At 52.2% G+C, this 16,418-nt stretch overlaps 1 protein-coding gene across 1 annotated transcript in view; it reads right to left on the bottom strand.

Moving 5' to 3' along the window:
- Positions 1-7,563: 7,563 nt before the first annotated feature.
- Positions 7,564-16,418, bottom strand: part of LOC116955590 (alpha-2,8-sialyltransferase 8E-like) — a 28,319-nt gene continuing 19,464 nt past the window's right edge. The window contains exons 7-9 of the mRNA XM_076053254.1: positions 12,170-12,287; positions 8,121-8,255; positions 7,564-7,811 (exon numbers count right to left, since the gene is read on the bottom strand). Of these exons, the coding sequence (XP_075909369.1) occupies positions 7,581-7,811; positions 8,121-8,255; positions 12,170-12,287 (484 nt within the window). The 3' untranslated portion in view covers positions 7,564-7,580. The remainder of the gene's footprint in view (positions 7,812-8,120; positions 8,256-12,169; positions 12,288-16,418) is intronic.

Raw genomic sequence — 16,418 nt, 5'->3', positions numbered from 1 at the left:
ACGCGGGGGTGGGGGGGAGAGGAGGAGGAGGATGGTGGGGGGAGGAGGAAGAGGAGGAAGAGAAGGAGGAAGATCGAGGGGGCAGGGGGGAGGAGGAGGAGGCTCTCGAACCGGGCGAGGATCTTGTTGTTGACGTGGGGGCGCCAAGAGACGATGCTAGCGGTGATGATGATGATGGTGGTGATGGTGGTGATGATGCGGATGATGATGGGAGGAGGGGATTATTCCGCAGTGCAGCAGCGTGAGGAGCGAGGTGCCCTGCAGCAAAGGCGGGTGAGCGGGTGGGTGGTTGTGGGTGGTTGGCTGAGTGAGAGAGCCTCTATGTGAGTCTATGGGTCTCTACGTGAGTCTATGGGTCTCTGTGGGTCTATAGGTCTCTGTGTGAGTCCAGTAATACCCTCGATTTACGTCTCTCCCTTGTACATCGATTCGCAGATACGTCGTCACTTCATTATGACACCGTGACTACTCCCACCACCACCACCACCCACTACTACCACCACCCACTACTACTACCACCACCCACTACTACTACCACCACCCACTACTACTACCACCATCCACTACTACCACCACCCACTACCACCACCACCCACTACCACCACCACCCACTACTACTACCACAATCCACTACTACCACCACCCACTACCACCACCCACTACTACCACCCACTACTACCACCACCCGCAACTATGACCCACTACCACTAATACCACCACCCATTACTATGCGAGTCTACGGGTCTCTGTGTGTCTGTGTGAGTCTACGGGTCTCTGTCTGTGTAAGTCTACAGGGCACAGTGTGTCTGTGTAAATCTACGGGTGTCTGTGTGAGTCTACGGGTCTCTGTGTGTCTGTGTAAATCTACGGGTGTCTGTGTGAGTCTACGGCTCTCTGTGTGTCTATGTAAATCTACGGGTGTCTGTGTGAGTCTACGGGTGTCTGTGTGTCTGTGTGAGTCTACGGGTCTCTGTCTGTGTGAGTCTACGGGTCTCTGTGTGTATGTGTGAATCTACGGGTGTCTGTGTGTCTGTGTGAGTCTACGGGTCTCTGTGTGTCTGTGTGAGTCTACGGGGCGCAGTGTGTCTGTGTGGGTCTACGTGTCTCTGTGTCTGTGTAAATCTACGGGTGTCTGTGTGTCTGTGTGAGTCTACGGGTCTCTGTGTGAGTCTACGGATCTCTGTGTCTGTGTGAATCTACGGGTGTCTGTGTGTCTGTGTGAGTCTACAGGCCTCAAGTGTAGATCTGAAGTTTTCGTGACTGCAGGGATCCATACTCTCTGGTTCTTTCGGTAAAGTCACGTAGTAGGTAGAAAATAAAATAAATTAAATCACGACGTTTCGGAAGCAACACAAGCGTCCGTCATCAGGTGGAACAGCCACAGCAAGAAACAAATTGCTGTAGTGGGCAAAAAGAGCTGCTTGTGACAAGAGGCTATATAAGGCAAGAGAGGGGAGAGGAGCCAGGGAGGAGAGGGTGGGGTGTGGGGTAGGGGGAGTGGAGCTCTGCCACTTGCACCGCAAGTGCGACACAATGCCGGGGCTGGGCAGTGAGCGGGCCTGCGGGGTAGAAGGCTGAAGACACTGGAGATGCGGATATGAAGGCAAACTATGAAGCAGTTAAGGTTTTACCTGGTTAATAACATCCTTCCAATGACTGCTCAATTTGTATCCATCTTTTCGGTTGGAGTTATGTCTATGTTTATATATCTGATGGCTTCGTGAACAAACCTTTGATAGTAGCCTGACGGTTTGCAGAGCAGCTTGGTCTCGGAAAAAAGCAATATCATGAGAGCCCACAGCGTTATAGCAGTGGTCAGCCACGGCGGAGGAGTTAGTTCGGCCGTGTTTCAGATCTGCCTTGTGCTCGCGAATACGGTCAGAGACATGTCGTTTCGTTTCCCAAATGTAACAATCACCACAAGTGCAACTTAGATTGTAGACTCCAGGGTATTGCATGTCAGGAATGACATCCTTCACGGATGGGATTAGATCACGGATTTTGTGTACTGTACTGAATCGGACCTGGATCTTGTGTTTGTTTAAGATTTTGGAAAATATTTTTGGTAACGCCTGCTATGTATGGTAACGCGATGGTTATGATTTACGTCTCAGTGGGTTGTTTCTCCATGGTTGGAGAAACAGGTTTGCGGATAATGCGGTCCGAATATTCACTCATCTTAAGGGCCTGGTGTAGGTGTTCCAATTCACTGGCTAGGTGGTGTTGGTCAGAAATGCAGTGGGCCCTATGGTGTAGTTTTGATGAGGGAATTCGTCTGTGCCGGATGGTGGTGGGAATCAGGTTTCAGATAGGAATCTGTGTGGGTGGCTTTCCTGTAGACAGTGTCCCAAAGAGCCATCAGGTTTCTTCTCAAATGAAACATCCAGGAATGGTAGCTTACCATCCTTCTCCACCTCCATGGTGAATTTGATGGATGGGTGTATGGAGTTAATGTGGTTGAGAAATTGGTTCTATGCTGGCAGGCCATGTGGCCAAATGACGAAAGTGTCATCCACATATCTCTTCCACAAGGAAGGACGTAGGGTGGGTGTCTGGATGGCATCTGTTTCAAATTTCTCCATGAAAACATTCGCTATCACTGGTGATAAGCGGGAACCCATGGGGATACCCTCATTTTGTTTGTAGAAAGTACCATAGAGCCTCTTGTCACAAGCAGCTCTTTTGCCCACTACAGCATTTTGTTTCTTGCTGTGGCTGTTCCACCTGATGACGGACGCTTGTGTTGCTTCCAAAACGTCGTGGTTAAATTTATTTTATTTATACCTACGTGACTTTACCGAAAGAGCCAAAGAGTAGGGCTCAGTGTGTCTGTGTGAGTCTACGGGTCTCTGTGTGTCTGTATGAGTCTACGGTTCTCTGTGTCTGTGTAAATCTACGGGTGTCTGTGTGAGTCTACGGGTCCCCTGTGTGTTTATGCGAGTCTACGGGTCTCTGTGTGTCTGTATGAGTCTACGGGTCTCTGTGTCTGTGTAAATCTACGGGTGTCTGTGTGAGTCTACGGGTCCCCTGTGTGTTTATGTGAGTCTACGGGTCTCTGTGTGTCTGTGTGAGTCTACGGGTATGTGTGTTTGTGTAAATCTACGGGTCTCTGTGTGTCTGAGTGAGTCTACGGGTCTCTACGTGAGTCTCGGTTTCTTCATGTAAGCCTGTGGGGTTTTTGCGCGAGATTCTATGGACCTCTCTCTTTTAATATTCCGCAGGTATCTATTGGAATCCGTTGACCTCTATGAGAGTCTACGGATGTCTCCCTGAGGTTATGTGGGTTTATACGGGAGTCTATAGGTCTCTGCGGAAGTCGATGGGTCTCTGCGTGATATTCTATGGGTCTCTTATTTTAAGATTCCGCGGGTATCTATTGGAATCCGTGGACCTCTATGAGAGTCTGCGGATGTCTCTCGTTGGGCATGTGGGTTTATACGGGAGTCTATAGGTCTCCGCGTGTGCGTGTGTGCCTCCACAGAGCTCCGTGTGTGGATCCCGGGATCTTTCTCTCTCTCTCTTTCTCTATTGTAAGAATGTCGACCAAAGTCCACGTGAAGTGGAGGTCTCTGTTGCTCGTCCATGACAGTGGCGGAGCGTTTGCAGACGCACGCTGCCATCGACTTCGACGCACGGCTAGGCCCCCGCTCGCTTGAATCGCCGTGCTCCCGGGAGGAGGGCTTAGGGGCAGTCCAGCAAGTGGGCTTTGTGCTGACGAGCTCTTTGTCTGTGCCGGTCACTCCGAGAGCTCTCTTACGCGCGTTATTGTGGATGTTGTTGTTGATGTTGTTGTTGTTGATCGTCGTTGTAAATTCGGACGAATTTGAAAACAAACAATGTGGTCTTTTTTTCCCCCCACCCACCCCCCACCCCCCCCCCCCCAAAGACGTTTGAGACACGGGCGCAGATCTTGTGACTCGCCTATTCGGGCGTTGCATCGCTCAGACTTATTTATTCGTCGTGCGCCCGTTACTCCTGAAGTCAAAACATTGCTGAAGTGGAAATGTCGGCGGTTTCAAACGTCGCTGAATTGAGACGTCGCTGATTTCGGGCGTCGCTGGTTTCGGGCGTCGCTGATTTCGGACGCCGCTGATTTCGGGCGTCGCTGATTTCGGGCGTGTGGAGCGACAGGCCAGGTAGCTTCCACACAGCGGCATTTTGCAGATGATGAAGAGGCAATGAAGCCCCTCTTCTAAACCGCAGTTGGTCATAAGCACACTGCCCAGGTACGGAGACTTCTCCGCTCTCTTTCCACAATCGCCCCGTCACTCGTGGGGAGCTATGGGAGGGCAGCATTTGACGACAGAAAGTAAACGGGCAGGTGCTTTGTTTTTTATCACGGCACCTTTTTTGCCAGCATCAAAGTATGACAAAAACAAGAATAGGTTTTACCCTTTCTGGACATCAACCAGCAGGGTGTTTGGATGTTCGAACACCAAACATATATACCTGTTCCAAGGAACCAAGTCTGCATTAAGCACACACGTCCGTGTGGTGAACATGCAAACAAACGTGCTCTGTTTTTGTGGGGCTGATGGCAAGGCCCCCATCTCTTAGAGGCACGCTCCAGGTTCAGTTGCAGAGTCTCCAACTCCATCTTAGTCATCCACCCACTCACTCAGTCACCCACTCACTCACTCAATAATTCGCCCTTTCACTTACTCACTCAATCATTAACTCACTCAGCCATCTATCCACCCACTTTCTCACTGTCTCACCAACTTACTCACTGTCTCACTCACTCACCCGTCCATCCACCCACTGACCCACAGCAGCAGCACCTAGCGATGGCCACGCTTCGACTTCGAGCTTCTACTGCTGCCCGGCTGTTTGCGCCCGGATCATGTCGCTGCCGTTAACTGCCCCCAACTGACAGCCCACGTGACTGCCCGCTAACTGCCCCCAACTGACAGCCCACGTGGCTGCCCGCTAACTGCCCCCAACTGACAGCCCACGTGGCTGCCCGCTAACTGCCCCCAACTGACAGCCCACGTGGCTGCCCGCTAACTGCCCCCAACTGACAGCCCACGTGGCTGCCCGCTAACTGCCCCCAACTGACAGCCCACGTGGCTGCCCGCTAACTGCCCCCAACTGACAGCCCACGTGACTGCCCGCTAACTGCCCCCAACTGACAGCCCACGTGGCTGCCCGCTAACTGCCCCCAACTGACAGCCCACGTGGCTGCCCGCTAACTGCCCCCAACTGACAGCCCACGTGGCTGCCCGCTAACTGCCCCCAACTGACAGACCTCGTGGCTGTCCCCGAACTGCCCAGAATTTTGTCGCGATGCCACCTCGCACCGTGGCTATCCCGCGGATCTGGGTCGTTTCTCTTCCTCCTTCTCCCGCCCCTGCAATGTGCGCACCATCACGGATGACGGCGCCTTCAATCGCAATTCCGCTGCTGCTGCTGCCGACGACGACGACAAAGTCGGGTATCGGACCAAACCACGGACCAGGTGCTCCTCAACTTGACGGAGAGATGTTAACTACCTCGCCCGTCTACAGGAGGTTGTGGGTTGTATATTTGTGTGTGTCTCTCTCTCTCATCATCATCACGGTGGCTAGGAGATGTTAACTACCTCGACTGGGGTCTACAGGAGGTCGTGGGTTCGATCCCGACCCTGACACCTGCTGCTGTATATTCGGAATTTGCGTGTCTCTCTCATCATCATCACGGTGGCTAGGAGATGTTAACTACCTCGCCTGGTGTACAGGAGGCCGTAGGTTCGATCCCCACCCTGACATCTGCTGCTGCTGCTGTATATTTGGAGTTTGCGTGTCTCTCTCATCATCATCACGGTGGCTAGGAGATGTTAACTACCTCGCCTGGTATACAGGAGGCCGTAGGTTCGATCCCCACCCTGACATCTGCTGCTGCTGTATATTTGGAGTTTGCGCGTCTCTCTCTTTCCCCGTGGTGGCGTGGATTCTTCTCCGGGGTCCTCGGGTTTTTCCCCACACATGTTGAAACATACATTTAGAGTTATTTGGCTCCTGTAAATTCCCACACGATCATTAGCCGCTTCATTGGGCTCTCGTTTGTGACAGTCAGGTCGCTTTTGAAAAAATATCTATATAGTGGGCCATAACTGGTGAAATAACATAGTTTAGTTCGCGTTTCACGTTTCAAACTGATCAACGCATGCTCCATAGCCAACAAGACAGCGCTGATCCAGGATCTGATCAACGATTCGTTACAAGGAAACGCTCGTTACACGCAAAGTGCTTGCCACACTACACTATACACTACATTCTGTACACTTCTATACACTACACTATACACTACACTATACACTACATTATACACTACACTATACACTACACCATACATTACAATATACACTACACTATACACTACACAATACACTACATTCTGTACACTTCTATACACTACACTATACACTACACTATACACTACATTATACACTTCTGTACACTTCTATACACTACACTATACACTACATTCTGTACACTTCTATACACTACACTATACACTACATTCTATACACTTCTATACACTACACTATACACTACATTATACACTACACTATACACTTCTGTACACTTATATACACTACACTATACACTACATTCTGTACACTTCTATACACTACACTATACACTACATTCTGTACACTTCTATACACTACACTATAAACTACACTATACACTACACCATACACTACACTATACACTACAATATACACTACACTACACACTATACTATACACAACACTATAGACTACACTATACACTACATTATACACTACACTATACACTACACTATACACTACACTATACACTACAATATACACTAATCTATACACTGTACACTACACTATACACTACACTATACACTACAATATACACTACACTATACACTACACTATACACTACACTATACACTACACTATACACTACACTGTACACTAATCTATACACTACAATATACACTAATCTATACACTGTACACTACACTGTACACTACACTGTACACTACACTATACACTACACTATACACTACACTATACACTACACTACACCATACACTACACCATACACTACACCATACACTATACACTACACTATACATTACACTATACACTACACTATACACTACACTATACACTAATCTATAGACGGTCATGGCTTCGCGCGCTTTCAGATCCGCTTCTGCGGCCGTCTGGAACGCTCTTTTTTCCAATGTTTGGAAGACACTGGGAGCTGTGCGCTTTGAAATCATCACCCACCCAGGCTGCAGGCCACCTCACTCCTCTGTCCGCTTCTTCCCTCCATTGCGGAATAATCCCCTCCTCCCATCATCATCATCATCCCCATCACCTTCATCATCCCCATCATCACCACCATCGCCACCATCATCACCATCAGTATCACCGCTACCATCGTCTCTTGGCGCCCCCACGTCAACAACAAGATCCACGCCCGGTTCGAGAGCCTCCTCCTCCTCCCCCCCGCCCCCTCGATCTTCCTCCTTCTCTTCCTCCTCTTCCTCCTCCCCTCACCATCCTCCTCCTCCTCTCCCCTCCCCCCGCGTGTCCCTGGAGGAGGCGTCCCCCCTCAAGGTGCCGCGCACTCCCCCACGTGCAGTCGCAGCACCCCGCGGCTGTGCAGCGCCAGCAGCTCCAGGAACTCGTGGGGCATCGAGTGGCGCCGGTTGGGCTTCTGGTCGTCGTAGTAGTGGTGCGTCAGCTTCGCCGCCACACCGCCCGCTCCGGCCGAGACCCCCCGGTCGAACGGCCAGAAGCCGTAGACGTGCACCTCGTCACACAGGTCCATGGCCACGCTCGTCTGGGGGGGGGGGGGGCAGTTGGGGGGGGAAAGAGGTGAAGATGTTGGGAGACGCTGGGGGGGGGAGGGGGCGGGGGGGGGGATCACACGCGTGGAGAAGGAGAGACACGGAGAGATGAAGGAGAGACAAAGGTGCTGCTGGTGGTGGTGGGGTGTAGATGTGGGGAGATGGATGGAGACACGGGGAGACAAAGGTGGAGAGAGAGAGAGTGCGATGTGAAGTTGCTGGGAGACGCAGTGGAGATGCTGGGAGACACGGGGTGTGTGTGGTGGGGGGGGGGGGAATGAGGGTGCGGGAGGGAGGCTGACCATCATGAGCCCCGAGGAGGGTCGCGGCTCTTTCACCCCCTGGCCCTTCCAGAAGCCCGCGATGGCCCTCATGTAGTCGGGGTTGAAGAAGGCGACCCTCTGCTGCGCTCCAAAGTCCTCCAGCGTGAAGACGAGCTGCGGGCGGACACGTGGACACGGACACGTGGACACGGACACGTGGACACGGACACGTGGACACGGACACGTGGACACGGACACGTGGACACGGACACGTGGACACGGACACGTGGACACGGACACGTGAACAGATGCACAGACGGATGTATGGGCAAAGAAGAGCAGGTGGATAATCGGATGGATGGGCAGGCAGACAGTGCTTATGTGTGTGAGTGTCTGTGTGTGAATGAGTGTGTGTTCGTCTCAGTCAGTCGACCATGTGGCACCTGGGTCTGCCCCGTGACCTCCTGCCAGCAGGCATTCGACACTTCACGTGGCCTCAAGGTGCACATAGCCTGGCACAAGCGTCGTGGTGACATCACCGCCACTTAGTAGCGAATGGCGGTTGTTGTTCGTGAATGTACGAGTGTGTGTGTGTGTGTGAGAGTTATCCGGCTTGACCACCTGAATGTGAAATGGTTTTTGTTACTCTGCATCTACATCAGCCATACGAAAGAAGAAGAAGCAGAAGTGAGTGTCTGCGTGAGTGAAAGACTGTGTCAGCGAGTATCTGTACATCTGTGTAAGTGAGAATGTGTGTCTGGAAACTACCAAACAACAGGGAGTGGCTCTTCTTCTGAACAAATAATGAAAGGGGCGTGGGAGTGCGTTGGTGAGGTGTGGGAAGCTGTAAGCCCCAGGCTACTGTGGGCACGACTCCCCATCAACCAGAGGCGAGTGGTGGTCTTGGTTACTTATGCCCACACCGAAGATTAACTTCAGTGGAGGGATGCAGGCAAGGTCGATGAGTCAGATGCCTTTCATGACCTCCTTTCACAGTGGCCCCTCGGGATAGAGTCATCCTTTTGGCTGACTGTAAGGCCCGAGTGGGTTATGATGCTTGGACCTGGTCTGGAGTAATCGGAAGGCATGGGCCAGATCAGCTCAATAACAAGGGTAGGAGGCTGCTAGACTTTTTGTGCAGCCCATGGCTTTGTAATTACCAACAAACTGTTTCGGCATCAGCGCATCCACACAAAGTCATGGGTCCATGCCGGGTCCAAGCAAAACATCTGCTGGACTACATAGTGATAGAACAGTGGATGCAGGCCCAGGTCCTTGACGCAAAGACGTACCGTGGAGCTGATCTGCCCACCGACCATCGGCTTGTCATCTGTAAGATGCGCCTACCATTATAGGACACCATGTCCATCTAGGACCCCATGCAAACCCAAAGTGGCCTGGTCTCAGCTAGCTCATGAAGGTTGTAAGCGAGAATTCCATCATTGCTTGCAGGTGGCGTAAGCATCGACCCCCCCCCCCCCCCCCCCCCCGCTTCCTCCTGATGCAGAGGAGAAATTGGCGAACTTTTTCCTGATGACGACCGCTTGTGTTGTAGTTTTTTGTTATTTTCTGTGAACCTACCTACGTGACTTTACCGAAAGTCCCAAAGAATATAGAAATGGGCGAGGTTTAGGACTCTGGCTCATGCAGCTGCAATGGCTGCTGGGGTGCACGGTCCAAACCTCCCTATGGACCCTGGCCGATGGATGAAACATTCCAGCTTTCTCACCGTCTGCAGCATCCCACGTCGGAGAATGAGGAGGCTTACCGCAGCCTTCGCTCGGAGGTCTAGAGAGCCGTGAGGCGCTGCAAGCTTGGGTGGTGGTCGCGGGATGCTGAGGAGATGGAATTTGCCTCAGTAGCCTGCGATCACAAATCGATCTTGAACTCCATTAAAAAGTAACTTGCAGCACCATGCCAATAACAATCCTTAGGAGAAGGAAAGATGATCCAATCTCCAACCCCGAAGAACAGGTTTGAAGATTTGCCGAGGTCTTGGGGAGGGAAAATCCCTCAGCCTGGAAAATATCTGGGGTGAAGTGGGGATGACCGTGCTGAGGCTGCGATGCCTCAAATATTGGAAGAATTAGTTACCCACTGTGAGTGGCTGGCTGAAGTGCCATCCATTGAGGAAGTACGGAAGGCGATATGGAGTCTGAGATCAGGGAAAGTGCTGGGCAAGGATGATCGCCTAAGCGAAATGTTGAGGGAGGGTGGCGTTTGTGTGCAGATAATAATGTTCTGGACCACTGGACGGGTTCCGCAGGATTGGAAGGATTCCCTGGTGGTCCCCCTCTTTAATAAGGGGGGCCGCACAGACTGTAACAACTACAGGGGCATCTCAATCCTCAGTGTGCCGGGCAAGGAATATTCAACATCGCCTTGCTAGGCAAGCTGAGGAGAGGCTTGCGGAGCCCCAATGCGGTTTCAGAAAAGGGCGGTCCTGCACAGATGCCATATGTTCTGTCTGTCTGCTACAGCAGAGGTGTAGGGAATTCCCACAGGACCTACATCACTGCTTTATTGACCTGGTCAAGGCCTATGATACCATCAGTAGGCCTGGGCTCTGGGTTGTTCTTCGTGCTTTCGGAGTCCCTGACCCTCTGCTCATGATCATTAAGGACCTTCATGATGGTGAGCGGGCCCGGGTAAAACTACGTGGCCGGGAGTCAGAGTCATTCCCTGTACACCTTGGGGTGTGATAGGGATGTTCTCTTGCTCCCACATTATTTAACATCTATTTTGACCACGTAGTTCATGAAGCCTTCAATAGCTGTACCGGAGGAATTTCCATCTGGTACAGATACAATGGGAGGCTGATCGATGCCCGGGTGCGGTCAAGAGATGGCTCCCTATTGTTCAACCATGTTATGGATGCCGATGATCTTGTAATTGCTGCTCACTCAGAGGAAAAGTTGGAGGTGCTGCTGCTGAATATGGAGCTTGCCACTAAAAGGTGGGGCGTTACCATCAGCCCCGCCAAAACTAAGCACCTGCCTGGGTATTTTGTACTATCGGAAACTCCACCCCCACAACTCCCATATTGATGATAGGGCAGTTGTGGAGAGAGTGGAGAGCTTCCCATACCTGGACAGTGTGGTCATGACCGGCTCCGGTTTAACAGCAGAGGTCTCACTCTGAATCAGTCGAGCGGCATTATCTTTTCATCGTTTGCATAATGCTTTGTGGAAGCTACCTGGTTTGTCGCTCCGCACGAAGCTTCAGGTCTTCTCGGCCACAGTCATTCCCTCCCTTCTCTACGCTGGCGAAACGTGGATCCCCCTAATGGAACATCTTCGCTGGTTAGAAACATTTATGCTGGCCTGCCTATGATCCATCCTGGGTTTAACCAGGCTGGATTGTGTGAGTAGCTCACAAATCCTTGAAAGATCTGGGCAAGGTCCCATCGGTGAGCTCCTCCGGCAGGCAAGACTGCGTTCACTGGGCCATGTAGCCCGCCTGCCCAGCCACCGCATGCCTAAACAGCTTTGTTCGGCCAGATCGACGTAGCTAGGCGGGCGCGGCATGGGCTAGAGAAGAGGAGTGATGTGGTACAGGAGGATGTGGAGCTGAATGGACTTGCCGTTGACTGGTACCAGCGGTGTTAAGATCGGCCTCTGTGGAGGAGATTCGTGAAGGACGCGTCTGTGCAGTTAGAGGCAGTCGCACTCCAACAACAACGGAGGGTGGAGGAGCGATGCTCACAACAACGAGTGGAGCGCCGGGTGACTAAAGCACAGCAAGTTGGTACAGTAGGGGGCACAGGTGGTGCATCAGACAGTCATCTCAGTCAGTCGACTTGTGGCATCTTGGTCTGCCCCATGACCTGCCAGCGGGCGTTCGACACTTCACGTTGCCTCAAGGTGCACATAACCTGGCACAAGCGTCGTGGTGACATCACCACCACTTAGTGGCAAATGGCGGTTGTTGTTGTGTGTGAGTGATCGTCTGTGTGTGTGTGTAAGTGTCTGTGTGAGTTTCTGTTTGTGAGTGAACGTATGTGTGAGTGAGTAAGTGTGAGCATCTGTGTGAGTGAGTAAGTGTGTGAGTGTCTGTGTGAGTGTCTGCATTTGTGAGTGTCTACGTACCCTCATGGCAATTGGTGTTAGGGCTGCGAATGAGAAGCCGGACACGAGGATGATGGTGTCTTTATATGCCTCCATCTCCTTGACAAAGGGCGTTCGCCTGGCGTTGAGCGACTGGAATCTGCGGAGACACAATCACGCAAAGATCACCCTGCGTAGCCCTCCAGACTTGTCAGGGAAAGTGCTGTCGAGGACCCATTGCGGCCAGCGATGCGCGCTGACACTCGTGGCTTCGTCGAGATTTGGTACGGCCTGGTGTAGAAGGAATCCCGAGCGCCCGGAGCAAAATAAACAAAGAAAATAATCGCGTGCGAGGGGGAAACGCTTTATTCCAAACCCACACGTGGAGATGAGGCCACACGTTGCTGTTATTGCGCCCTTTCCTGGCAGAGCCATGCACACGAAGTAAAAGATAAAGATCCCCAGCCCCCCACAGTATTCAACGGGCTGCTGGGGCACGTGCTGTTAGCGATCTGCACATATGTAAGGCCGGCACGGCACACTCAAGGCAGGGTGGCCAGCACCACCACCAGCCGCCTAAGTCTCCCCAGTGGTGATGTTTACTACACACCACACCAGGTACTTATTTGAGGCTGAGTCGACCGAGGGAAGACGCCGGATTGGCTAAAAGAATCGTCACTGAAATCTAACTCGGGTGGCCGGGTTCGTAGCGCAGCATGCTAATCGCTGCACTACCGCTCCCAACACCTAACCTGACACACAAACACACACACCTAACAACATACACACACATCCATGGCATACACAAATACAAAGATCCCCTGCATAGCCTGTAACAGACTGTTGGGGCAAGTGCTGTTAGCGAGCATCTACGACGGCCGGTAGGCACACGATGGGGTGGGGTGGCCAGCACCACCCGGGCTGCCTATGTCTCCGCCAGTGACGATGTTTACACACCGCACCAGGTCCTCATTGGAGGCTGATTCGACCTCGGGGAGGCGCATGACCAATCAGATAATCGTCACTGGAATGGAACTCTGGTCACGGGTCCATAAAGCTGCATAACGCTAACCGCTACACCAACAACAACCGCCATTCGCCACTAAGTGGTGGTGACGTCACCACAGTGCTTGTGCCAGGCTATGTGCATGTTGAGGCCTCGTGAAGTGTCGAACTCCCGCCTGCAGGAGGTCACGGGCAGTCCCAGGTGCCACGGGTCGACTGACTGAGATAACTGGCCGATGCACCACCTGTGCCCCCCACTGTGCCAACTTGCTGTGCTTTAGTCACCCGGCGCTCCGCTCGTTGTTGTGAGCGCCGCTCCTCCCCCCCTCCGTTGTAGTTGGAGGGTGACTGCCTCCAACTGCCCAGTAGCGTCCTTCACGGGCCTCCTCCACAGAGGCCGATCTTGACACTGCTGGTACCAGTCATCGGCAATTCCACTCAGCTCCATGTCCTCCTGTACCACGTCACTCCATCTCTTCTCTAGCCCGTGCCGCGCCCGTTTATCCCCCTCTATCCGGCCGAACAAAATGTCTTTAAGCATGCGGTGGCTGGGCATGCAGGCTACATGACCCAGCCAAAGCAGGCCTTGCCTGCCAGAGGAGCTCACCGATGGGACTTTGTCCAGATCTTTCAAGGATTTTTGAGCTCCTCACACAATCCAGCCTGGTTAAACCCAGGATGGATAGTAGGCAGGCCAGCCTAAATGTTTCTAACCGGCGAAGATGCTCCATTAGGGAGGTCCACGTTTCGCAATTATAGTGAAGGGAGGGAATGACTGTGGCCGAGAAGACCTGAAGCTTCATGTGGAGCAACAGACCAGGTAGCTTCCACACAGCATTACGCAACCGATGAAAAGATAATGCCTCTCGACCAATTCGGAGTGAGACCTCTGCTGTCAAACCAGAGCCGGTCATGAGCACATTGCCCAGGTATAGGAAACTCTCCACTCTCTCCACAACTATCCCATCACCAATTGGGAGTTAGGGGGGTGGAGTGTCTGATGGTACAAAACATCGAGGCAGGTGCTGAGTTTTCGTGGGGTTGATGGTAAGGCCCCACCTCTTAGTGGCACGCTCCAGGTTTAGCAGCAGTGCCTCCAACTCCTGTGAGTGAGCAGTAATTACCAGATTATCGGCATACAATATATGATTGACCCGGTTATCAATCTGCCTCCCATTTTATCTGTACCAGATGGAAATTTCTCCGGTACAGCCATCAAAGCCTTCACAAACCACGTGGTCGAAATAGATGTTAAATAATGTAGGAGCCAGAGGACATCCCTGTCGCACCCCTAGGTGAACAGGGAATGGCTCCGACTCCTGGCCACGTAGTTTTACCCAGGCCCGCTCACAATCATTAAGGTCCTTGATGATTGTGAGCAAAGAGTCAAGGACTCCGAAAGCATTAAGAACAACCCAGAGCCCAGGCCAACTGATGGTATCATAGGCCTTACCAAGGTCAATAAAGCAGAGATGTAGGTCTTTTTGGAATTCCCTACACCTCTACTGTAGCAGACAGACAGAAAATATGGCATGCGTGCAGGACCGCCCTTTCCTGAAACCACGTTGGGGCTCTGCAAGCCTCTCCTCAACATGCTTGGCAAGGCGATGTTTAATAATCCTTGCCAGGACATTTCCCGGCACACTGAGGAGTGAGATGTCCCCGCAGTTGTTACAGTATGTGCGGTCCCCTTTCCAATCCTGCGGAATCTGTCCAGTGGTCCAGTCTGTTGTTATCATGTCACGTAGGGCAGTCTGTGCACAAACGCCACCCTCCCTCAGCATTTCGCTTGGGAGATCATCTCTACCTGGTGCCTTTCCTGGTCTCAGACTCCGGATCGCCCTCAGTACTTCCTCAACAGATGGCACTTCAGCCAGCCACTCACAGTGGGTGACTTCTTCCAATATTTGCGGCACCGGAGCCTCAGCATGGTCATCCCCACTTTATCCCATAATGTTTTCCAGGCTGAGGGATTTTCCCTCCCCCAGGACCTCATAGAAATGCTCAGCAAATCTGCAAATCTGTTCATGGGGGTTGGAGATTGGATCACCGTTCTTTCCCCTAATGATGATAATAGGTGTGGTGTTGCAGGTTACTTTTTTAATGGAATTAAATAGCGATTTGTGATCGCGGGACATTGAGGCAGACTCCATCTCCTCAGCAACCCGCGACCACCACCCATCTTTGCAGCGCCTCACGGCTCTCCAAATCTCCGAGCGAAGGCTGCGGTAAGCCTCCTCATTCTCTTATGTGGGATGCTGTAGACGATGAGAGTGGGCCTGTCCCTTTTTCTCAGCCAGCCTGAACACCTCCTTTGTCAATCAGGGTCTCTGGGGAGGTCTGGACCGTGTACCAAAAGCAGCCATTGCAGCTGCATGAGTCACAGTCCTAAACCTGGCCCAATTCTCCTCGAAATCAGGAGGAGTTGGGGACAATGCCAACCCCATTTGCAAGCGATGATGAAATTCTAACTTGCAACTTTCATCAGATAACTGAGACCAGGCTACTATGGGTTTGAAAGGGGTCCTGGGTGTACACCCACCACCAGAGTGGAATAATGGCAGGCGCATCAACAGATGACAAGTCGATGGTCAGTGGGCAGATCAGCACCACGGTAGGCCCTGGTGTCAAGGACATGGGCCCGCATCCACTGTTCCATCACTATATAGTCCAGCAGATGTTCTTCCTTGGACCCGATATGCATTAATGATGTTGTGTGGATGCACCAATATTGGAACAGTGTGTTGGTAATTACAAGCCCATGGGCTGCACAAAAATCTAGCAGCCTTCTACCGTTGCTATTGAGCTGATCTGGCCCATGCCTTCCAATCACTCCAAACCACGTGCCAGCATCATGACCAACTCAGGCATTGAAGTCACCCAACAGGAGGTCATAGAAGGCATCTGACTCATCGGCCTTGCCTGCATCCCTCCACTGATGTTCGTCTTCAGTGGGGACATAAGTAACCACGACCACCACTCCTCGCCTCTGGTTGATAGGAAGGCGAGCCGAAAGTAGCCTGGGGCCTACAGCTTCCCACACCTCATCACCACGATCCCACGCCCTCTTCATTATTTTGTTCAGAAGAGGAGCCACTCCCTGTTGTTTGGCAGTCTCCTGCCCCGAGTAGAGGACTGTCCACCCCTCATGATGGTAGGATCCAGGGCCAGTCTACTGGACTTCCTGAATACCACAGAGATCCAGGCGGTACCAGTCCAGCTCCCGACAGAAGAGTGGCAGCCTTTCCTCCCCAGTGAGCATTCAAATATTCCACGTGGCTACGGA

Source organism: Petromyzon marinus, chromosome 60 (genome assembly GCF_048934315.1).
Source record: "Petromyzon marinus isolate PM22_M1 ecotype Great Lakes invasive population chromosome 60, UKy_Petmar_22M1.pri1.0, whole genome shotgun sequence".
Classification (NCBI taxonomy): Eukaryota; Metazoa; Chordata; class Hyperoartia; order Petromyzontiformes; family Petromyzontidae; genus Petromyzon; species Petromyzon marinus.
This window is presented reverse-complemented; position numbering and strand designations above follow the sequence as displayed.